Below are 25760 nucleotides of genomic sequence, written 5' to 3' on the forward strand. Positions count from 1 at the left end.
TTACCAAATTTCTGGCTGAAAAATGCATTGAACACATTAAGACATTACGTTGTTATGTGCAAATGTCTCATGCACAACTTACAGTGGTTAATTTAGGTTTAACTGAAATCCCACCTGTCATATATCCTCAGTAATAAATACCATGTCATTATTAATACTCAACACTCCAAACATACAGAGAGCAGCTCAACTCAGTGCTGAATGTCTGTTACACTCCTGATGAGGAGTAAATTGTTCTCTTTCTCTCTGACAGGGGAGGAGCACCGTCTCTCTGAACTGAGGATTGTGCTGCTGGGGGGGAGACGGAGTGGGAAGAGTTCAGCAGGAAACACCATCCTGGGCAGAGAGGAGTTTGAGTCTGGAATAAGAACTGCACAGTGTGTGAAGAGACAGGGGGAAGTAGCTGGGAGACAGGTCACTGTGGTCGACACACCAGGCTGGTGGGAAAATTATTCTGTGAATGACACTGCAGAGCTGGATAAACAGGAGATTGTGCGCAGCGTGTCTCTGTGTCCCCCGGGACCCTGCGCTCTCTTCCTGGTCATTAATGTGAGCTCAGCATTCGGAGAGGAACACAGGAGATCAGTGGTGGAACACCTGGAGCTTCTCAGTGAGAGGGTCTGGAGACACACTATAGTGCTGTTCACCAGGGGAGACTGGCTGGGAGACACAACCATTGAGCAGCACATTGAGACTGAAGGGAGGGCCCTCCAAGAGCTCATAGAGAAATGTGGAAACAGGTATCATGTTCTTAACAATGAGAACAGGGCTGATGGGACTCAGGTCACAGAGCTACTGGAGAAGATAGAGATGATGGCAGGGCATGGAGGCTCTCACTATGAAGTGGATAGAATGCTCTTACAGGAGGTGGAAGAGAAGAGGAGGGCAGTGGAACAGCGAGTGAAACAGAGGATGATGAAGGTTCAGATGCGGAGAAAGACTCTCAGAGCACTTTTTGAGGGTAAGTATTTTTCATATATAGGCTTTACATGTAGAGGAATTACAGTGGAATATTTACATTAATCATAACTACGTTGAATTATTTTCTATTGAGCAGTTTTACCAATGAAAAGAGTTACTCCAGTGAAAGGTGTATATCTGTGTTTACCTTTATCCTGACTTTCCCCTGTGCTGTGTACTGAGGTGTGAGTGAGTGCTTAAAGAGGCCATTTTGTACATATGATGATGTGGAATACCTGATTTTAGTTTTGTATGAATGAGTGCCAAATCGAAGGCAGTCTGTCCCACGCCAATGTGACACCTTGGGGAGAGAGATGCGGCAATGCCGAGGGACACCGTTTCTGTCGCATGGAGAGAGAGAGCGCACACAAAAAAACAAAATAAAATTAACAGACCGCTTCACCATTCCCCCTCACGGGTTCCGGGCAAAAACAATGAACTAAAACAGCAAGCTAAAATAACAAAGACAAAAGAAAGTAAAACAGAGCGACAGCTATTTCAGTTCGCCGCTCTGCAGCCGACCGGCCTTCCCGGCCAGGTCCAGCTCCTCTAGCATCCCAGCTGAGGAATGCTTTCTATCCAGTGCTCAAAATAACACAAAACAAAAATCACAAATGCGCTCTCTGTGTTAGCTCCCGGTCTCGGCCCCAAACTGTGGAGAGCAGCACACCTTTAAGCACCTGGGCTGATTAGCTAACGCAGCCCAGGTGCATGTGCTCTCTCCACCAGCCGGCGCAGCCGAGACCAATCCGCCTCTCAGGCGGACCGACTGCGACACAGTCATAATTCCTTATATAATAATTTTCACTGCATTTTTTCATTTTTCTCCCTGTTGGCAATTCCCAGTGTAATTCATAATCCAGTGTCATCACTGCAGCCACCCTGATTAAACAGGGTGCAGAGAAGCACACGTTCCCTTTGAAGTGTGGCTGTCAGCTGCCAATTTCTCTTCCCTCCACAGTTGTTGAGTAGCAGGAGCTGATTTCATGAGCGCGTTTAGGCTGCAGACATTCAGTGGAACTGAGGCGGTTCATTGTGTTGGATGAGACAGAAAATCCTGCTGGCTGAACTCTCCCTGCTGCTGCCAATTACATGCTGCCCTGTGGAGCTGCCAGCAAAGCCTGCACTGCACAGTCAGAGTTTGATAGCAGACTGTGGGGTGCATCCACAAAATGTCTTAGCAGGATGAGTCACCCAGCAGCCCCATAACACTAATGCACTTAGAAATATAGCAATGTTCTTCTTGCTATAGATATTGTGTGATTTTTTTTTCAATCTTTAGATATTCTCATTATATTATTGAAAGCATTATGTTGTGAAATTTCAGGCTCTAAAATGCATTGATTAAATGAAGACATTCTATGGATATGTGCAAAAGTTCCATGCACAAATTTGTTCATGAAGTTTAAACCAACACCCCACCTGTCAAAAGCCCACAGTGATGAATATCATTTCATTATTAATACTCTCCACTCCGAACTTACAGAGAGCAGCTCAACTTAGTGCTGAATGTCTGTTACACTCTTGATGAGGAGTAAATTGTTCTCTTTCTCTCTGACAGGGGAGGAGCACCGTCTCTCAGAGCTGAGGATTGTGCTGTTGGGGCGGAGACTGAGTGGGAAGAGTTCAGCAGGAAACACCATCCTGGGCAGAGAGGAGTTTGAGTCTGGAGTAAGAACTGCACAGTGTGTGAAGAGACAGGGTGAAATAGCTGGGAGACAGGTCACTGTGGTCGACACACCAGGCTGGTGGATGAAATATTCTGTGAAGGACACTGCAGAGCTGGATAAACAGGAGATTGTGCGCAGTGTGTCTCTGTGTCCCCCAGGACCCTGCGCTCTCCTCCTGGTCATTGATATGAGCTTCGTGTTCAGAGATGCTTTTAGAAGATCAGTGGTGGAACACCTGGAGCTTCTCAGTGAGAGAGTCTGGAGACACACTATAGTGCTGTTCACCAGGGGAGACTGGCTGGGAGACACAACCATTGAGCATCACATTGAGACTGAAGGGAGGGCCCTCCAAGAGCTCATAGAGAAATGTGAGAACAGGTATCATGTTCTCAACAATAAGAACATGGCTGATGGGGCTCAAATCACAGAGCTGCTGGAGAAGATAGAGGAGATGATTGCCAGGAACAGGGGTGTGCCCTTCAGTATAGTGGAGAGAGACAGAGATGGCAAATTTACAGGAAAGAAAATGGTTCAACTGAAGAGCTTTGAAGAGGAATTGAGAAGAAGGGAGGAGGAGCTGATAGAAAGATTGTCAAAGATTGTGGTTGACTCAAAGAAAGAGAGATACACACTGCCATTCAGGAAGAGGAGAGGCAGCTTGGATTTACTGCCTCCTTCTTGTGAGTTTTATTCATCATCTTCCATTTAACAGTTTAGCTTCAAGTCCATTAACAGCCACCACAATGCACATTATACAATGAGTAAACAATCATCAATTTATAATCTACTTTCCAAGTAACTGTACTAGTCTACGCTGTAAAGCCTTTTACACATTCTAAAATGCATAACAATGCATTTTGTATGCAGAATGTTTTGCATTTTCCCACATATATAAACACCACACTAAAGTACAATGTTTAAAACAATGTATTTAATAACCGTCTTGATAAACATATGAACATCAATCAGTTTGCTGATTTTGATCAATGTATGCTATGCTTGTGTATTAAGTATGAATGAGAAACATATTCATTCTCTACAGAAGACAATGATTGACATAATCATCTTAAATCACATTATGATCTTAAATCATTATACAGCAGTTGCTGAAAATAACAAAAATGAATGTAATGTACAGAATGTAATGTAGATGAATTTGAGTGTAACAGAGCTTGTTGGTGGTGTTGTGTTACAGTGAGTGGAGGGACTCCAGCCCCCTCTGAAGCAGGCAGCTCTGTGTGGGATTACCAATCTTCTCATGATGTTTCCAGTAAGGTGTCATGGTGGCTGAAAAGGAGTAAACCAGAGAGTTCAGCATCATCTGGATACGGAACACTGAGTGTAGTGAGTGAAGCAGAGGAGCCTGACAGGGTGACCCTGGAAGAGGACAGTGTAGGTGACACACCACACTAAACACTGCTCTACACTGCCCCATGTGGTCAATTGTGTAACTAGTTCATCTGCTGTTTTTTTCCAAAACCATACATTTGCTTTTCAATGTTTTTGATTTTAAAAATTCAAGTCTGTTAACTTATGACTTCAGAGATTTGTCTGTGATCAGTTGTAACTGAAAGGCCTGAAAAAATGAAATATTCAATGATTCATTCAATGCAATCAAAGCCGTACTGATGGCTATGGGCCTGCCAATATACATTTGAAAACTAGATTGAATTTTAAAGATGTGTCATTTCATAGTATACATGGCATAGACAAGATCAGATTTATATAGCATTTCTGTGTATCTATGTGACTGGCTCAGTCTGTAATGGCACTGGGTTGCAGGTTTGAACCTTGGCTATGCTCATGTCATCCGTTGACTGGCAGGGAGTCTGCTGATGGACACATTTGTTTTGTCTGGGTTCCTCTGGTTACTGCAGCATTAGTTCTCCCCTGTGGCTCAGTTTGCACACACAGGGTACAGGAGGAGAGACACGCCTCTCTGCTCTTTCCTTCAGCTCAATGCTCCTGGTGTGCAGGTGGCATAATTCAAGTGACATACTGACTATACTGTGTATATGTTTTATTTGTGTATGTGACATATATTTAGGCACTTCATGCGATAGATTGTCAGTCAATTGTCAGTTTTAGTAACAATTTTTGATATTAACTACACAGGATAAGCATTGGGTATTCCAAGGTTTTCCCCAGGAAAATAGAGGAAGGCGAAGTGCCTCAGAGGGTATGCAGTGGTGGCTTCATGTGGCAAGTCATGGTATTTGCAGGGTGTAGCCCAGTGATTCCCAAACATTTTTTGGTCAGGGCCCCCTTTATTATCTGTAAAATTTCTGAGCAGTTCTGCCCACACACACACACACAAATCCTGTACTGTGCCTTAAAATGGTTCAACAGGAGATCTTTGAGGAGGAATGGAGCAGAAGGGAGGAGGAGCTGATCGAGAGAATGTCAAAGATTGTGGTTGACTCAAAGAAAGAGGGATCCTCTCTGCCATTCAAGAGGAGAAGCAGCTTCAATTATTTTCCACCTTCTTGTAAGTTTTATCAGAAAGAAAATACTTTTCGGTTTCTAAAAATATCATGTTTCTTGCATGTATAAATCACCAAATTAAAGTAATTATTTCAAACTTTCAAAATCTTGGCCTATCACTAAAAGAGTTGATGTCAAAATTAATCCAAGGTACTATAAATCACATTGGCTAACTTTGTTCACACAAATTAAATGAGCTTTGTTCCAAAGCAATGCTACCTAAATTATTTCAAGTAACTTGGTTCTCTGTTCTTTGTACATGTGAGTAACTTGGCATTTTTGTTTGTTGAAAACGTGTTTTTCTTCTGATGTAATTTTTTTTTGAACTGTGTTTGTTATGAGTAAGTAATAATAGTAATGCAGATAAATGTAGACTATGAGAGAGACATGCATACTCATAAATACAAGCAAAAACACACATTCTAGCTGAAAGAAACACATAGCCATGGATTCAGTCATTTTTCCTTTATCATGAATGACAAATAAATTAACATGTTTGTCATATTTTTAAGGAAATGTTTTTCATGTGTACACAACAGACCTCCTGATTATTTGTAGATCAGTAGAGGATCTATAGGGCTACATTAATTTAGAAATGTATCATTTGCAGAGTAGCTCCAGTAGCTAGATCGCAAAAATTTTATGATGCCACAGTTTCAGATAATAACAAAAATATAACAGAATACAATGCATGTGAATCTGAGTGTAACAGAGCTTGTTGGTGGTGTTGTGTTACAGTGAGTGGAGGGACTCCAGCCCCCTCTGAAGCAGGCAGCTCTGTGTGGGATTACCAATCTGCTCAGAAACTTTCCAGTAAGAAGGTGTCACTGTGGGTGAATACGAGTAAACCAGAGAGTTCAGCATCATCTGGATACGGAACACGGAGTTCTGTAGTGAGTGAAGCAGAGGAGCCTGGCAGGGTGATGCTGGAAGACAACAGTGTGGATGACACTGAGTGCTAAAGACTCTATGCTTCCCCCATGTGGTAAATTTTGTATTGTATTTGTAGCAAACATTTTGAGGGTATATCCTACACCTGGCCTGGGGAAAACATGACTTCACAATGGCAGTCCTTTTAAATCACACCACATGTGTTGAATGGTTTAACATAGGATGATGGAGGTCTGAGTCTCAGGTTTGTTGGTTTGTGTCTGATGTTTGCGCAGGCGCTCGTGAATGCAGTGGAGGCGCAGCGTCTCTGCTATTAATGCCTGGGGGAAACCGTGTTCACAGGAACACAAACCCTGTCATGACATTCCTGGTCAAAACTGCCCTCTGGTGGATGAAAAGCATCCCTGCTCTATTCCCTGATACTAATGTTACCTAACTGAGCTTTATAGTGACTGAAATAATCCACATATGAAATATGCAAAAGACTGCTTAATGTGACAGGATCTTTCTTTATAGATGCAGCTTTGACAGCTTTTTGATAAAGTATATTTGATAAAGGGTTAAAACATTGTACTCTGCCAATTTCATCTTGAAATGTACTGATTTGTTGATAAACTGCACTTTTTGATTTATTTGTTTTAAATAAAACAATTTCTTGCAGTATCCGAGGGCAGGTGTGGTTCGGTGTATTTGCGATGCGCACCAGGTCACATCCCCTGTGTATTTAGCAGCTGGTAATAACTGATGTAAACCACCATTGCGGGTGTGAAAAAGACAACTCTTTTCACTATGCATGTTTCAGTATTCAAAATGCACTCACACATAAACCCCGCACCAAACACACTCACACACACCACACCAAACACACTCACACACGCCACACCAAGCACACTCTCACACCCTACACCAAACACTCTCACACCCAACACCAAACACACCCTACACCAAACACTCTCACACCCCACACCAAACACTCTCACACACCCCACACCAAACACACTCACACACGCCATACCAAACACACTCACACACCCCACACCAAACACTCTCACACACCAAGCACACTCACACACCCCACACCAAACACACCCACACACCCCACACCAAACACTCTCACACACCCTACACACCGAACACACCCACACACGCCACACTGGACTTTTCGTTTGAAAATTGGAAAGTGGTAACTTTTGTGTAATTTCATTTCTCTTATGTGTGTGCATAATATAAGACATAAAACCAATTAAATTTCAAAACTAATTTACGTTTGCATTTTCCTTTTTAAGTAGCCTACGTATGCCTACCTAGTCTGACAAATTTTAAATGAAAAAGCAGTTCATTTGATTTAAACATCTGATTATATTTTATTTTTAACAGATGAAATCCGTATTTAATATGACAAATTCACCTTGAAACATAAAGTCTTGTCCAAAACAATTTCTTGCAGTATCCGAGGGCAGGTGTGGTACGGTGTATTTGCGATGCGCACCAGGTCACATCCCCTGTGTATTTAGCAGCTGGTAATAACTGATGTAAACCACCATTGCGGGTGTGAAAAAGACAACTCTTTTCACTATGCATGTTTCAGTATTCAAAATGCACTCACACATAAACCCCGCACCAAACACACTCACACACACCACACCAAACACACTCACACACGCCACACCAAGCACACTCTCACACCCTACACCAAACACTCTCACACCCAACACCAAACACACCCTACACCAAACACTCTCACACCCCACACCAAACACTCTCACACACCCCACACCAAATACACTCACACACGCCACACCAAACACACTCACACACCCTACACCAAACAAACTCACACACGCCACACCAAGCACACTCTCACACCCTACACCAAACACTCTCACACCCAACACCAAACACACCCTACACCAAACACTCTCACACCCCACACCAAACACTCTCACACACCCCACACCAAACACACTCACACACGCCATACCAAACACACTCACACACCCCACACCAAACACTCTCACACACCAAGCACATCACACACCCCACACAAACACACCCACACACCCCACACCAAACACTCTCACACACCCTACACACCGAACACACCCACACACGCCACACTGGACTTTTCGTTTGAAAATTGGAAAGTGGTAACTTTTGTGTAATTTCATTTCTCTTATGTGTGTGCATAATATAAGACATAAAACCAATTAAATTTCAAAACTAATTTACGTTTGCATTTTCCTTTTTAAGTAGCCTACGTATGCCTACCTAGTCTGACAAATTTTAAATGAAAAAGCAGTTCATTTGATTTAAACATCTGATTATATTTTATTTTTAACAGATGAAATCCATATTTAATATGACAAATTCACCTTAAAACATAAAGTCTTGTCCAATTCTGTAAATATATTTCCGTCTTACAGTGAAAAAGTATCAGTAAAGGGAATGTACGATGTGACCTTGCGTTTCCAAAATCTACAGGAATTAGCCTGTCAGTTTTCAGAAGCGCAAGTGTAATTTTATAATATAATAGCAATGGTCCCTTTTGCCCTTTGTTTTCCTCATCAGCATGCCATCGCTCTGTTGTAGACTTTATAACTTAGTTTTCCATAACATTTTCACTCTTACCTAGCTAATCCTGTCAAGCAGTGCTGGTGGACCTCGACCAAAGAAGAACTCTCCCCCCCCCCCAAAAAGAGACAGCTGCAACAAACCTCAGACCTGATGTGGCCGTCAGTTTTAAGTCTTTATATATTGCAGATCAGACAATTATTGTACATGGGAGGAGCAAAAGTGTACGAATGCAAGAAGCTGAGATACACGGACCTAGCAGCCAACGCTGAACAACACGGATAAAAGGTTCAGGTACTCCCAATGAAAATTTGCTGTTGAGGGTTTGTTGCTACACCCGCCACTAGGCTCCTGAGAGAAATGGGAATAAGGGACCAGGCACAGCAACAAGCCATACAGTCACTCTCTGAGGCAGCTTAACAAAGCAGCCATTGGCTCTGGATGAAGAGGAGAAACCCCAGCTGGGCCCCAAGATGGCTGGTACGGGGGTAGGTACAGGGCGGGGTATACCTGGGATGCCAGGTGATGCTGTTGGGCCCCCTGGAGATGTAGTGGGTATATCAATGAAACACTGATGAAGGAGGGTGCCCATCTGTGGACCCCTGTTAACCACCTGCCCCTCCACCCCGCAAGTAAGAACCAATCAACTGAAGGGATTGCAAAATCAAGTCCTGAGTACTCTAAATCCTAAACTGACTCCAGATCAGTATATACACAGGACCATGAGACACGCCCCGAACGAGCTGACACACAGCCAGAACAGGCCAGCGCAGTCAGACTGCCAGTAAGGAGTGTTACATTTTCCTCTCCGCATCAAACCCACTCAACTGGAACCAAAACGCACCCCTCCCAATACGTTGTGAAAGCATTTATGCGAAAGAAATTGAAACTTTCAGTAGGTCCATTTCAAGAAGTTTATTTTTCAGCTGAAAGACGGTCAGCCTCAACTACAAATCAGCCAGGTAAGTGGAAATTATTTTTTAATTCAAACACTGTAGATATATAGCCTATTTACACACATATGTGATGTGAGCATGTGGTTAAAGTAGTGAATTAACAGGACAAACATGGAGTGTCAGCAGAAATACGGTGATGTAATTGCAGTAACTGCAAGAGACAGACAGCACAGCAACAACATTGTTTGTACATCAGTGAATCTTCGACACTATCACCGAGCTATACTTTATTTATGATAATGAATTAATTTATTCATGAATATTTATTCATTAAGATAATTGGTGAAAGAACTATTGGTGAAAACTGCACATGTTTTTAGCCCTGCCACAATAAAATTATTGGTTGGTAAATATTACAATAGATTTGGCAATGATAGTAATGCTGTTGGACTTAAAAAGCAGTGTATCAGCAGGGACATATTTTCAGTTCTGATATTTGGCTGGTTTTGGGGTAGGTTGTATTGGCCAATGGCTTGGTTTTGATTGGCCACTGGGCAGCTCTTTCATTGCAGACCTGGCAACCCTGCAACATAGGCATCACAAAACACTAATATTCAGTACCGATGTAGTGCTTTAACTTTCACTCAAACCTGTGTGAAGACCTGGAGCAGCTAATCTGGAAATTACTTCAGTATGTGTGAGAATAGGAAACAGTTCACTACCACGAGCCCACAGAACACTTACACTCCAGTCCATTTCAAAAACTGCAAATTTATCTTTCTCTTTATATATATATATATATATATATATATATATTGTGGCGTGGATCGGGGCATGGCTCCACAGTGCCCCTCCCAGCCTTATAGCCAAAACCTGCCACCAGGCCGCCTCTTCAGGACCCAGGACAGGACCCTGGAGAGCGGCAAATTGGACATTCCTCAACTCCCTCCTTGGCAGGCAGCACAACTGCAATCAATGAGGCAACACAGCTGCCGCCACTCCAGGGAGATGGCTGGGAGCTTAAAAAGAGGCCGTTTGTCTCCATTGTCGAGAGGGGTTTTGGGCGGCAGGAGAGCTGTGAAAACTGTTAATAACTTTGTACCTATTTTACAGAATCCGGTGGAGACGCAGGACCACATCCCTCTTCCTGCTTTGAAGAGGGATCCCCTCAGCGGTCTCCCGGACACCGTTACTTCTAATTTTGTTTGCTTTACTTTCAGTTAATTCCAACAGGAGATTTTTGTTGTTGAGTTGGTTGTGGGTTTTGTATATCCTTTTTGGTAAATAAAAGGCCCTGTTGGGCTATTTTTCCCCCAAACCTCCGGTCTGTGCATTTCTGTGCCGCCCCGCCTGCACCGTCACGCCCAGTGCGGTGCCACAATATATATATGTATATATGTATCTATTCATACATACTGTGGAATCACACTGATAGATTGTAAGCCTAATACATTACATTACATTACAGGCATTTGGCTCTTATCCAGAGCGACGTACAACAAAGTGTATAACCATAACCAGGAACAAGTGTGTCGAAAACCCTAGAGAGAAGTACCGGTCCAAGTGCCGGGAACAACCGCATAGTTAAACTTGGACCCTGAAGGTTAAACTGATTAACACTAACACAAACGAGAACAGCAACAACGCAGTCTATGCAAAAATACAAGCAGTAGTTAACTAAGTCACCGACGAAACAGCTATAATACATAAATATTCATGCCTAGTTTATACCTCTCAACATTCTCACTTGAAGCTCTCAGTTTATGTCTCAAAGCAAGAAGAAAGTAATACTTAATCAACTCTATCACTTGTGCTATAATGAAAAATGGGTATGAAGTTCCACCTTTAACGTGATGTTTTCATGTTATAAAGTGGTCGGGTGAGTTTCATCTTGTATTGACTTTCAAACCTGTGTTTATCTTTTTAAGGCAGTCAGACCTGTTTCACTTGGCAGGGAGAAATGAGGCAAGGATAACACACTGAACATTGAACTTCAAGAGAGTTTAGTTTCATTTTGAAGTGCATTTTCTTCATTTAAAACACAAACCTCCTGATGCCTTGAATGGCCATTATAAATCTGACAGGTGGTCAAAACTTATCTAAACATGCAAAATATCTTAACACATAAAACTGTCTGTGGCAATTGAAAACATGCACAAAAACTCAAAAAACAGACCCAAGAGAGTGAATGATTCCTGCAAGAACTTAAGAGAGGGAGAAAAGCCTGATGTTCAAATGTGGCACACTGTGTGTGAAAATATTTTAGCACAAAATCAACAGAAGAAGAGTAAACATACTAAATTAAAACTGAGTTCATTAAAATGCCATTAAAATTGTTCTATTTTACAGAGGAAACTGGACAAACAGAGGGACTGACATGGCAGCAGGTGTTGTGACCTCTCATTATGGTGAGTTTCTTCTTTCTTTGTAGAATTCTTTTCTTCTTCATGGGGTTGTTATTGTCACAAAAAAAAAAAAAACGGGTCCACAAATAAATGTAGCAGATTCAAAAATAAATTCAGGTGATCCAAACATAAATGTGGCTGGTCCACAAATAAAGTTTCATTCATAATCCAGTCTCATCACTACAGCCCTCTTTGTCGTGCAGAGTGCAGAGAAGCACACATTCTCTTTGTAGTGAGGGCTGTCAGCTACCAACTTCTCTCCCCTCCACAGTTGTTGAGTAGCAGGAGCTGATTTCATGAATGCGTTTAGGCTGCAGACGCTCAGTTGAACTGAGACGGTTGCTAGTGCTTGATGAGACAAAAACAATCCTGCTGACTGAACTCTCCCTGCTGCTGCCAAATGCATGCTGCCCTGTGGAGCTGCCAGCATAGCCTGCACTGCACAGTCAGGGTTTGATAGCAGACTGTGGGGTGCATCCACACTATGGAACAGTGTCTTAGCAGAGCCACCCAGCAGCTCCATATCACCCTTGCAATAAAAATCATAGATATGGTCTTCTTGGCATAGATATTGCGCGATGATTTGAAATTATATTGAGATATTCCCATGACATTATTGAAAGCATTGTGTTGTGACTTTTCAGGCTGTAAAATGCAGTGAAAAAATTAAGACATTATGTTGATATGTGCACAAGTCTCATGCACAACTTTGTTCATAAAAGTTTAACCCACATTCCACCTGTCATATGTCCTCAGTAATAAATATTATTTAATTATTAATACTCTCCACTCCAAACTTACAGACAGCAGCACATCTCAGAGCTGAATGTCTGTAACACTCCTGATGAGGAGTAAATTGTTCTCTTTCTCTCTGACAGGGGAGGAGCACCGTCTCTCAGAGCTGAGGATTGTGCTGCTGGGGAGGAGATGGAGTGGGAAGAGTTCAGCAGGAAACACCATCCTGGGCAGAGAGGAGTTTGAGTCTGGAGTAAGAACTGCACAGTGTGTAAAGAGACAGGGTGAAGTAGCTGGGAGACAGGTCACTGTGGTCGACACACCAGGCTGGTGGGTGACATATTCTGTGAAGGACACTGCAGAGCTGGATAAACAGGAGATTGTGCGCAGTGTGTCTCTGTGTTCCCCGGGTCCCTGCGCTCTCTTCCTGGTCATTAATGTGAGCTCAGCATTCGGAGAGGAACACAGGAGATCAGCGGTGGAACACCTGGAGCTTCTCAGTGAAAGAGTCTGGAAACACACTATAGTGCTGTTCACCTGTGGAGAGTGGCTGGGAGACACAACCATTGAGCAGCGCATTGAGACTGAAGGGAGGGCCCTCCAAAAGTTCATAGAGAAATGATGGGAACAGGTATCATGTTCTCAACAATGAGAACAGGGCTGATGGGACTCATGTCACAGAGCTGCTGGAGAAGATAGAGGAGATGATGGCAGGGCATGGAGGCTCTCTCTATGAAATAGATAGAATGCTCTTACAGGAGGTAGAAGAGAGGAGGAAGGCAGTGGAAGAATGAGTGAAACAGAGGATGATGAAGGTTCAAAATCAGAGAAAAACTCAGAGCACTTTTTGAGGGTAGGTTTTTTCATTTATTGGAATTACTTGTACATGATTTAAAGTGGAAAACTAAAATTCATCATAAATGCATTAAAGCATTTTCCACTGTGGTGTGTTTCACCAATGAAATTTGTTTCTCCAGAGAGATTTATACATCTGTCCTTATTTCCTCCTGACTTTGTGCTGTAACTTGAGGTTTGAGAGTTGCTTAAAGAGGCCAAATTTCCAGATTTTGAATATGTGGAATACTAAATTTTTTTGTGTGTGTGAAGACCAATCAATGAAATGGCATTGGTGACTGTAAAATTATTTTCTCTGCAATTCTGAATTCATTTTTCATCCAATAGGGAATGACCAATAACCTTTATTATCAAGTCTCATTACTGCAAACCCCTTCGTCAATTGAAAACAGAGTGCAGTGCGTATGAAGTGTGGGCAGCCAGCTGCCATATTCTCTCCCTTCCACAGTTGTTGAGTAGCAGGAGCTCATTTCATGAGCGCGTTTAGGCCTCAGACACTCAGTTGCTAGTGCTTGATGAGACGCAGAAAATCCTGCTGACTGAACTCTCCCTGCTGCTGCTGCCAATTTACATGCTGCCCTGTGGAGCTGCCAGCACAGCCTGCGCTGCACAGTCAGGGTTTGATAGCAGACTGTGGGGTGCATCCACACTCTGGAACAGTGTCTTAGCAGGTTGAGCCACACATCAGCTCCATGTCCTACATGTAATTAATTAAATAGCTATGTTCTTCTTGGCACAGAAACACTTTTATGATTATTTTAAATTCTTTAAAAATTCAATATACAATGTTGAATGGCATGTGTTTTAAAAAATCATTCATAAAAAAATATTGAACTGAATATGACTATGATGATATGAGGAAAAGTCTTATGCAGATTTTTACTCCTAGTGGTATTACCCAAATCCCACCTGTCATATGCCCATAGTGATGAATATCATTTCATCTCTTCCTGGTCATTGATATGAGCTCAGCGTTCAGAGATACAGAAAAGAGATCAGCGGTGGAACACATGGAGCTTGTCGGTAAGAGAGTTTGGAAACACACTATAGTGCTGTTCACCAGGGGAGAGTGGCTGGGAGACACAACCATTGAGCAGCGCATTGAGACTGAAGGGAGGGCCCTCCAAGAGCTCATAGAGAAATGTGGGAACAGGTATCATGTTCTCAACAATAAGAACAGGGCTGATGGGACTCAGGTCACAGAGCTACTGGAGAAGATAGAGGAGATGGTAGCCAGGAACATGGGTGTTCCATTCCCCATAGAGGAGAGAGACAGACAGGGCTCATTTTCCATGATAAAACAAATGTTATTCAGACTGAAAATGGATGAGCAGAAGAGGTTTGAGGAGGAATGTAGCAGAAGGGAGGAGGAGCTGATAGAGAGAATGTCAAAGATTGTGGTTGACTCGAAGAAAGAGGGATCCACACTGCCATTCAAGAGGAGAAGCAGCATGGATATTATTCCGCCTTCCTGTAAGTTTTATCTGAAGAAATACACTTTTCAATATATAAAAATGTCACGTTGCTTGCATATATAAAGCCCGGTCCGCACCACTTACCCTGCGTGTGCATGACGCTCGCAGAACCTCTTGCTTTTCATTTCGGCACCCATGTTAACATGTTGGAGCAGCCACACAGCCTAAAATCTTCTCCAATTTTCTTGTTTGCTCGTACTTTTAACGAAGTTAGACAACCGTTTCAGGTTGTTTATCATCAAAATGTGAACAAGGCGTGAAATGATAGTGACTGGATTTCAGAAAAATAAATGAGCTTCCTGCGTCGATTTTTCAGCTACAAATGCAATAGTTAAAATTTCTTGTGCAATTAATTTGCCCAAGTCTGTGCCTCTCACTTATCCAAAGGTCCTTAAAGCAAATGCACTACCAGTGAGCTACTAGTGAGCTACTAGTGAACTTGCCACAAGGGTCGTTTTTTTTATTTTTTATGTGCAGTTCTGTATATGTCAATTTTCCATGTGAATCCGATGGAAACGTTGGGGAGACGTATTCTTTGTGGGCCTGGAGCATTTGTGATGTAATTGGCAGGAAAAAGAAGAAGCAGAAGAAGGGGAAAAAACCAAAATCCCCTTAGTTTGAGGCTTTATTGTGTGGACGTGTGAAGTTGTCTGTAAATAGTGTCTGTCCACATAAGTTCAGAAGGTAACCCTTAAAACCCATACCTCCCAAATATATGAACACCAGACTAAAATATTACTTTAAAAACAAAGGATGTAATAACCATCTGGACAAACATATGAACATTAAACAGATGTAATTTGGATCAATTTTACAGATTGCAAATTAAGTACAAATGAAAAATCCATCCATGCTGCACCAGAGAAGTGAATGTTTCACATAATGACCTGAAATTACCTTATCATAAATCATAATGTGAATCAGAAAGTTCTCAAAAATATTTATGATGCCACAGTTTCAGAAAATAACAAAATATAACAGAATGCAACGCATATGAATCTGAGTGTAACAGAGCTTGTTGGTGGTGTTGTGTTACAGTGAGTGGAGGCACTCCAGCCCCCTCTGAAGCAGGCAGCTCTGTGTGGGATCAATCTGCTCATGAGGTTTCCAGTAAGAAGGTGTCATGGTGGCTGAAAAGGACTAAACCAGAGAGTTCTGCATCATCTGGATACGGAACACGGAGTTCTGTAGTGAGTGAAGCAGAGAAGCCTGACAGGGTGACACTGGAAGAGGACAGTGTAGGTGACACTCCACACTAAACACTGCTCTACACTGCCCCATGTGGTAGATTGTGTAACTACTTCATCTGCTGTTTTTTCCAAAACCATACATTTGCTTTTCAATGTTTTTGATTGAAAAAATTCCAAGTCTTTCATACTTATGATTTCAGCGATTTGTGTCTGTGATCAGTTGAAACTGAAAGGCCTGTAAAAATATTAAATATTCTGTGATTCATTCAATGCAATCAAAGCCATGCTGATGGCTATGGGCAAGCCAATATACAGTTGAAAACTAGATTGAATTAGAAAGATGTGTAATTTCATAGTATACATGGCATAGACAAGATCAAATTTATATAACATTTCTGTGTATCTATGTGTCTGGCTCAGTGTGTAATGGCAGTGGGGTGCGGGTTTGAATCTTGGCTATGCCCATGTCATCAGCTGACCGACAGGGAGTCTGCTGATGGACACATTTGATCTTGCTGAGTTACTCTGGTTACTGCAGCATTAGTTCTCCCCAGTGGCTCACTTTACACACACAGGCTACAGGATGAGAGACACGCCTCTCTGCTTTTTCCTTCAGCTGCAATGCTTCTGGTGTGCAGGTGGCATAATTCAAGTGACATACTGGCAATACTGTGTATATCAGTGGTCTCTAACCCTGGTCCTGGAGAGCTACAGGGTCTGCTGGTTTTCATAGTGACTCTGCACTTCATGAATCAATTAGAGCAGTTGATTACACAGCTAACTCAACTGACCTGGTGTCTTGGGTCTCAATTGGGTGCTGATTTTAAGGTGAGAACAAAACGCAGACCCTGAAGCTCTACAGTACCAGGGTTGGAGACCACTGATGTATATGTTTTATTTGTGTATATTACATATATTTTGATACTTCATGAAACAGATCCACAAGAATTGTCAGTTTTAGTAATTTCTGAGATTAACTACTCAAGATAAGCACAGGGTATTCCAAGGCTTTCCCCAGAAAAATAGAGGAAGGAGAAGTGCCTCAGAGGGTATGCAGTGGTGACTTCAAGTGGCAAGTCATGGTATTTGCAGGGTGTAGCCCAGTGATTCCCAAACATTTTTGGTCAGGGCCCCTGTTAAGGAGTGGCCCTTCACTATTTGTTTAATTGTTTAATTGATTGTAATGTGTTAAATTGAGGTAATTCAAAGCAGGTGAAACAGATTGGCTCCACCTATTTAAAGTGTCTGTCAGTAGGGACAGAAAAAAGGAAGGTGAACCACTAACATTTGTACTGCTGGTGGTTTTAAAATAAATTATTAATCTATTTAAGTTGTTTTATTCAGTTTTACTCAGTAGTTTTTAAGCCTTTTCACAGCCCCCCTTTGTTAACCATAAATTGTGAACCCCCTCCCAACCAATTTAGTTACTCATACAAGTTGTTATTCAATTTTCCAGAGACATGTTTTATTTTGCATTTCAGTGCGTAAAATTAATTGTACAGGTTTCAGACTGAATTAATCTGCTGTTCAATACATGTGGAAATGAAATGTAGAATGCCAAAAAAATCCATTAAAATATTGTGACCACAGGTCACTTGCTATTCTAACGCTGTCATTATGGTACAGGCTTCATGCCTCACATGAGGCGGTGTCAATAGCCTTTTCAAAAGATAGGAAAAAAATACCCGTTTTCCATCAGTTACAGCAGTAACAGCCTGTTCCGACAGAACAGCCTTTAATCTTTTAACTTTTAATCTTTTAGCTTTTTTTGGCAGATCACTGGCTCTATGTCCACGTCAGTAGCATGCAGCATGTTCCATGTTTGGGGATAATTACAAGATACCATTACTGTGTTTATTGTTTTGTTTTTTTTTTTGGCGGGGGAACATTTATTTTGGGTTTATGCCTGTGCAGGTGGATCGTCTGGCTGCCCATTAACCTGTTTAAATGTTTTTCTTGGTGCTCTAGTGACACTTTATGTGCTTAAGCATCATAATGTGACGGCCTTTCATGATGATATATCAAATGAATGAAAAGTTCATGAATAGATGGTTATAGTTTATTGTGGTTTAATAGCCCTACCACAGTGCCCCCTGCTGGTGGGAGTGAGCACCATCAGCCATCCGTGCATTTGATATTGTGCCATTCTCAAAGAACAGGCTTGGAGTGTGTGTGTGTGTGTGTGTGTGTGTGTGTGTGTGCGTGAGTGTGAGCGTACATACATGTGACAGAGAAAAAACTAAAGAGAAAAGGATAACTGAAATGATCCAACCTTGTCACAAGTGAAATATTTTTCTTACAGATGAGTTCTATTTTTTAAACAATGGTTTAGTAATGGGGGGGGGGGGGGGGCTTATACCTTCTCTCAAGCTAGGGTAGGGGAAGGGGGTAGTCCTGATGTAGCCACAACTTCTAAATCTTGAATCTCCTGACCATGTTGTAATTCATGGAACATTACAGAAATGTCTTTTTTTGGGTGTTACCTCACAACCTGGGGAAACCAAGGCCGTGTCCTTCAGCAAGAGCCTGCCGAGTAAAATGGCTTCCGTGTTTTCTGAATGTCGAACTTCCAGCCAGTGACCTTTGTGAAAGTGTAGTGCTTTGTGCTAGCCTTGAATGCACTGTAAGCCATAGCCGCTGTTTTACAAAGAGCTAAAATGGAGCTCTTTCATTTCTTACAACAGGGGAAAAATGTTCAAATCAGCAAAAACTGCCATCACAGCAACAACAAAAAATGTTTTTTAAAATTAATAAGAAAGCGGAATTTTCCTGGCAGCCATATATATTTTACAATGTTTTAAGTGTTAGGCCTAAATATACTATGGTCTAGCATGTAAGTATTATAATATTCAAAAACATCTGTACAGTGAGGCTTTCTACAATAAGCCATGAAACAGGAAAAGTATGTTTTTTAAGTGAATTTAATGCCAACTCAAGGGCTAAAGTGCAGTAGCTGTGCGTGATTTATGACCCTTATGTGAACACGATAATGCAATAAAGCAATAATCCGGAGTATAAAATTGTTGGCTCCGATGCCTTAAAAGTTGAACTTTAATTAATGATGGTTATTGTCATGGTCCTGTTTTCCTGTCTGTGTTTCCCCTGTTGGGCCGCCAGATGGCGGCACTTCTGTTTTGTGTCCTGCTCCTCCCCTGTTAATTGTATGATTGTTTCATTGTCTCGTTATCCCATCATTGTTCCCACGTGTCTTATCCCCTCCTTCTGGTTTGATTGTTTTTTGAGTTCACCTGTGTCTTGTTACCCCTGTCTATTTAAGTTCTCTGTTCCCTTGACTCAGGTGCTGGTTCCTTGTGTTTGTTCTGACTTGTGTTTTGTTTTCAGACCGATTATACCTGCCTGTGTTTTGTTTGACCTGCCCTTGTGCTCTGTTTGACCTGCCCTTGTCCTCTACCTGCCTGTGTTCTGCCCTGCCCATGTTTGTGAGTTCCTCTTGTTTTCTGTTTTATTTAGATAGTTTTTGCGTTTGTGTTTTTGCCCTTCGTGGCCTTGTTTGTTCCCTGTTTGTTTGCCTGTTGTTAGTAAAGTCTTTGTTAATTTTCCCTTTTGAGTTTCGTGTTTTTTTTTTTCCACTCTGCGCCTGGGTCCCAGCACTCGTACCGTTACAGGTTATAGCAGGAGAATGAATCTGATAAAAGGCTTTAACCTGTACATACTGTAAACCATGCTCCTGAAACTTTTTATGTATTGAATGCTAATTTAATTGGCTAAAAATTGTTCTCTCTCTCTTCACCTTAATTCATTCTTTCAACTTTTTATTTTTGTAAAGGTGTGGGAACTGATAATTAAAATCACAAAATGCAAAGGATTTTTTTTCTTTGGCTCTTGCAATGTCTGATTTGAAGATTAAAAACCTGTGAGTCATAAGTCCTGATTCATGTAAACATGTTTAGGGCCTACCAGAAGACAGCCTACTGGCTCAGGGCTGCAATCAAACACATCCACTCTCCACACAAACACATCCACTCTCCAGGCAAACACATCCACTCTCCACGCAAACTCATCCACTATCCACACAAACACATCCAATCTCCACACAAACACATCCACTCTCCAGGCAAACGCATCCACTCTCCACACAAACACATCCAATCTCCACACAAACGCATCCACTCTCCACGCAAACGCATCCACTCTCCACGCAAACGCATCCACTCTCCAGGCAAACACATCCACTCTCCATTCAAACGCATCCACTATCCACGCAAACACATCCAATCTCCACACAAACACATCCACTCTCCACGAAAACACATCCGCTCTCCACGCAAACACATCCACACAAGCACATCCACTCTTCACACAAATACATCCACTCTCCACACAAACACATCCCACTTAGCAAAAGACTTTGACGCCGTTGACCACCCTGTCCTCTCTAAATCTTTCCAGTTCACTCCTGCCAGCGACTGGGATCAATTGCAAATGGACAGTTCTAGCTCTGTTCCTGCCTTCGAGGGCTCAATCACAGCCATTCTTTCAGACACTTACGGTTTGCTTTACCTTATATCGACCAGTTGTGTCTCCCTGTGCTGTTTTTATGTTTTATTTGGTTGCCCTCTGTGCCTGTATTGTGCTTCCTTTGACTGCTGTCTGTTTTCCCAGCTGTAGCCTCTTTAATGTTAAATGTATCTGTACTTTTTTTTTTTACTGCACTTTTTATTGTTATTTATAGGCGTATGATTCTGCTTGTTTTTTATGCTGCTGCTCTTCTTTTTGCTCCTGTTGCCCTATCTGTTTTTGTGTTATTATTTATCACTTTATCTGTTGCAGGGCTCCATTTGTTCTGTTAACATGTTGGTCTATGGCCCCTGTTCTATTTGTTTTTATTTTAAACCCCCAACCCCCCCCCCCCCCCCTCCCTCCCTCCCCTTAAAAGGCCATTTTCCCTTTGCCAGATCATCCTTGCAAACAAGAATTTCCTATTGATTTACTCTGCTTGGTTACATTAATACTGGTTACACCTGGTGGCCCAGCACTCTTTAAAAGTGACTTGAGGTCACATCAGTGACTTAATTAACTGACTTAATTTTTTTTTTAAACCCTGCCCGTGTGAAGCTTGTATAGCATATATTTTTTTAATGCAGATATCTTAATTATTTATTCTAATAGTGCAGGTCAGGTTTTATGTGTTGCTGTAGGTATTCAGGGTCCTTTTCACTTAATTGAGGTTTTTCTACTGAGGTTCTGTCGGGTTGTTGAGAGAAACAGGGTGTGCTGCCAGAATGCTGTAGATACCCTGGAATCAAAGACAAGAAATATATGTTCCATAAGGAAACATGCAGGGTGCTGTGAAAAAGCTGATGACCCCGTCATGGGAAGCACCACAGTGCCGAAGGCTGAAAATATGATGCAAGGGTGGCCTCTAGTGGACAGAAGAGTAGATGCAACAGTTAGTGGCTCACTCACGAGATAAAATTGTACCACAATGCTTGGTTTATTATCTCTCTACACATATACACCCTACGCAAAACCATCTGCCATTTCTCCTAAAGCTTTCATTTACAAATTAGTGTTATACCCCATTAAAAGGCCACTGTTATTTATAAGTAAGAGTATACAAGGACATGTATGATTGACACATACAATCTGCCTGAACTAGTGCATCAAAGTGGCTCTCTACATTTGGCTGAGATCTCTCTGAACTGACATGTCAGGAGTATACCGAGGCATATGTCAGTGTGGGGCTAAGGGTTGGGTTTTGAGGCTTCAAAGGTCTTACTGCTTATATCCTGATAACCATCCACCATAAAATGATTGTGATTAGAAATCTGTCCATGGGTGGCATTTTAACAGCCTTGGGGAGGGGCCTGACTCAAAGTCAGATTAAAATGTGAAATGGTAAATGTGAAACTGTCGGTTAAATGTAAACCCAAGACCTATCTCTTTGGTCTTGTCTATTCTTAGAAGATGTTGTGCTGTCCTGTTGTTTTTCTTCTTTTTATTTTATTTTTATTCTCCTCCTCTCTTTTATCTGTTGTTTTGCTGTGCTTTTTATGTTCTGTGAAGCACATTGTATTGCACTTGGGGCAGTCCAATGGTGTGGGTCCACAGTGACCAGTATTGTGTGCAACCAGAGGTAGCGGGCCTGGGGTGGGGTGGCAATCTGGGAATAAGGTGGATGGGGGTGGGGGGGGGGGGTGTAGTAGGTTCAGAAGGTCCCTCGGGACTCAGGACAGGTGCCCTACTGGTGGAAAAGGGAGACAGGAACAAGAATAGTCGATTTGGGAAGAGCTACGGGTAGCAGACAGCGACAGAAATCAGGGATGCTTGTGATGATCAGAATGCTGTAGCTTCTTTAAAATTTCAGGTGGAGCCTTACATTTGTACCCTTTTGTTGACATACTTACAAATTTGTAAGTATGTCAACTTGAATTAACAATCTGGTCTTATATAGGGAGAGTAGAAAATGTGGACTTAATGGGCCTTCATTGACAAAACTTTTCTTAAATTATTCTTTTGTTCTTAAAAAAAGTTTCTACGAAAAAAAAACAATATGGGATTAATGAGACGTGTAGACCTTTGTTTTTGTTCATATCCCAGGTGTATGAGATAATGAATGTTGTTTGTGAATTTTATGCATAATCTTGTTCATGCGATTAGCATAAGGATGCAGCCATGAACAAATACAGATAAGAAAAAAAAATTATGAATACCGAAATATTTTTGGAAACGTTTACACGCGTAGTTTACGATCAAATGTGATCATACACGTTTTGAGAATGAAGCCCCATATGAGCGGTTGATCGGCAATGGTGCAATAGCACATGACGACCACAGGGTGATGCTGTTTTGCAGTGTGAAATCAGATGGAAAGTCACTGTCGCATTCCGTTTCCAAGTGCAAGGAAGATGAGCCGCAAAGCTGTAGCCCAGTGCTGTGAAATACTCACTGCTGTGCTTCACTTCAGGGACTTGTTCCGTTCTTACAGCCTGTTTCCAGCCCAATCCGCTGCAAAGAGAGTGAACTTGTTTTATTTTTTGTCAGTGACATTTCCTTCTGACATCTACGACGGCGATCCCGACCACAACATTTATTTTGCCATTTCAATGGATAACATCACATTTATTATTATTATTATTATTTTCTGTTAAAACCTTTAATTCTTTAATTCAACTACTTGCAAGTTAGATGACATGTGTAGCCATTTACTAATATAATAGCATTTCAGGCTGGAAAATAACCCATTAAACAGAGAAATTGCTGAGTTGTCTTAGAATCTTTATCGCCAATGAATGTAGAAAGGCTGGCAGTGTCGGCATAGCAACGAATGCTGCAACGAAACTTTAAGTACGTCACACTGGTTTTAGAATGTCACTGCCTCACCCAGATCATTTTTGCAGCCCGTATCAAAATTGGCGTGACAGCTCCACTGGGTGAATTGGCAGTGGGTACCTGGATTTATTGAGTTTATGTAAATCTTAATGTTGTTGGTAAGATTGACTGTGGACCTTTGGAGCAGTGATAGCTTGTGGAACAAATATTTTAGATGAGTCTGAAACTGCAACAAAACTACTGCTACTTTTCTCCAAAGTTTAAAAGCTGTATTATCTTGATCTGTAAATGGGCACAGTTGAACCACTTGATTTGCAGTCAGAAGTGCTATCCCAGACGTATACCCCCTATAAGGACCAGAGTCCTGAGGCTCACCTGTGTCTGCTGATGTGTTCAATAAGGAGGGTAATCTGCAGAACATCTCCTGTGGTGCAGTTACTGTTGAATTGGTTGAAGAGCCTGTTTGATTGCAAATTATGTTGATTTAATTAAGGTGGAGGGGAACACTGAGAGATGAATTTTCATTATAGAAATCTGAAGATTCTTCTGAAAAGATAGCAATAAACCTAACATAAAAATTGGCATCATGCCCAATGGAATTATTTGTGAAGCATAAAAAGGTCCATAAGGAGATCATGTTGGCTGTGTTCCTTTTGAGCAGCAACTAGACCTACAATGTCAGATAAGCCCCTTGAATATGAGACAACCTGCTGCATGTCTGACGCTTTCTCCAATGCTTATAGACACTGCTACTAAAGACTGCAACTCTTCATCTGTTGTGAATTGCTAACATTATGATTGCTGTTACTGCAGCTATTTTAAAAATGTCACTTAATGAACAACAATTGCCATCACAAATGAATAACTTGTGACGCAGAACATATAAATGTAACTTCTATGAGAGTTCTGGATATTTTCATACAGTCTGTGGTCCATTGGAGCAGTGACAGCCACTGCCACAACATCACGTAACACCAATGACTGTCAAAATATATCAGGACAGCAGCTGGTTTTCTCCAATGTTTAATTAAAAAGCAAATGGCTTAGCTATGCTCAGAAGTCCTCAATAATAATAATATTTTCCAAGAAAGTATGAAAAATCGTTCACAACATTTCGTCAGGTGCAGTAGAACTTAGGACCTTGGGAACACAGATACGCTCCCTACAACAACCGCCAAACCGGTGTCAGTCCCTTCATTGCTGCAGAAATTCCTTGTGTAAGCTCACTTGTGTTTACATGCATACGGTCAGCTTGGGAGTAGTTAGACGCCTGTTAATATTCTTGACTCGTGGCCCAAAACTTTGCCATTGATCTGTAAGGCAAAAGGAATAAATATCACAAAAACGAAATGCACTGAGAGGGAAGATGCCGAGTGAATTTGCTGGGCAACCCCGGGGTTTACATGAACTTGACAGGTGGAAGGCCACCGAACTACGGCAGTTTTTGTTATACCCGGGACCTGTGGTACTAAAAAAATGTGTTGTCCCCTGAAAGATACAAACATTTCCTGTCCTTGACAGTAGCCATGTCGATAATGCTGGAGTCAGATGAGAGGACTCAGAATGCTTACCTCCAATTTGCTCATGAACTAATGAAACCCTTTGTCATGTGCTGTGCTGATCTGCATGGCAAGTGTTTTCCTGTGTACAATGTACATGGACTAATCCATCTTCATGAAGATTCAACCGTTCATTAAATTAAATTTCCTGTTTTCCTTCTGAAAACTATCTGCAACAAATCAAGAAACACGTGAGGAGCAGGAAAAGTCCCCTAGAACAGGTCACCAGGCGTTTGTCAGAAATTGAATATGCAGAAGTGAACGAGAGCAAAACACAACCTGACACACAGCCCAAAGTGTTTGTTTCTGTGAAAGAAAAAGACAGTTGTTTTCTCTTGAGAGATGACCGATTTGCATTCATTCGAGAGAAAAAGGCAGACGGCACTTTTGCGTGTGAAATTATGCACCAGTGCCACACTTCAACATTATTTCAACAACCATGCAGCTCCACACTGCTAAATATAGTGTGCACAGGAAATGGGCCGGGCAGGATGAAAAGAGGACTACTGCGTGAGACTGATCTGTTACGCAAGGTGGCCTGCCTCCCACAAGAACCTGGTGGTTATGTCCTCATACCCCTTCGCCATGGTGTGGAACACAAATCTTAAAGGTTGAATTTAGCCTAATCTCCATTTTAATTAACTGTAGAAGAGTCCACCGTTATTGATTGTAATAATGTCATAGATAAATATAGTGGAAATGTGTTCCTGTAGCCTAACTGGTAGAACAAGGTGCTAGCAATGCCAATGGTCATGGGTTTGATAACTAGGGACCAC

General features: G+C 41.8%; 3 protein-coding genes, 2 long non-coding RNA genes and 1 pseudogene across 5 annotated transcripts in view; 5 read left to right on the forward strand and 1 right to left on the reverse strand.

Annotated features, from left to right (window-relative positions):
- Positions 1-6668, forward strand: part of LOC135243980 (uncharacterized) — a 33941-nt gene extending 27273 nt beyond the window's left edge. Inside the window, exons 4-5 of the mRNA XM_064316138.1 lie at positions 4980-5118; positions 5853-6668. Of these exons, the coding sequence (XP_064172208.1) occupies positions 4980-5118; positions 5853-6076 (363 nt within the window). The 3' untranslated portion in view covers positions 6077-6668. The remainder of the gene's footprint in view (positions 1-4979; positions 5119-5852) is intronic.
- The window catches only part of LOC135244085 (uncharacterized), a 149916-nt gene that overhangs the window by 42438 nt on the left and 81718 nt on the right, over positions 1-25760 (forward strand). The window lies entirely within an intron of this gene.
- On the forward strand, positions 220-2263 carry LOC135243984 (GTPase IMAP family member 4-like). The gene has a single exon (XM_064316143.1). The coding sequence runs from the start codon at positions 220-222 to the stop codon at positions 1021-1023; it is 804 nt and encodes a 267-aa protein (XP_064172213.1). The 3' UTR covers positions 1024-2263.
- LOC135242978 (uncharacterized) lies at positions 6800-7899 on the reverse strand. Its single transcript, XR_010326517.1, has 3 exons — positions 7721-7899; positions 6935-7052; positions 6800-6896 (listed from the first exon to the last, which is right to left on the reverse strand). It is a non-coding gene; the product is annotated as an uncharacterized LOC135242978 (long non-coding RNA).
- Positions 12478-14155, forward strand: LOC135242975 (GTPase IMAP family member 9-like; annotated as a pseudogene).
- On the forward strand, positions 16037-20017 carry LOC135242977 (uncharacterized). Its single transcript, XR_010326516.1, has 2 exons — positions 16037-19196; positions 19759-20017. It is a non-coding gene; the product is annotated as an uncharacterized LOC135242977 (long non-coding RNA).

Source organism: Anguilla rostrata, chromosome 17 (assembly GCF_018555375.3).
Source record: "Anguilla rostrata isolate EN2019 chromosome 17, ASM1855537v3, whole genome shotgun sequence".
Taxonomy (NCBI): Eukaryota; Metazoa; Chordata; class Actinopteri; order Anguilliformes; family Anguillidae; genus Anguilla; species Anguilla rostrata.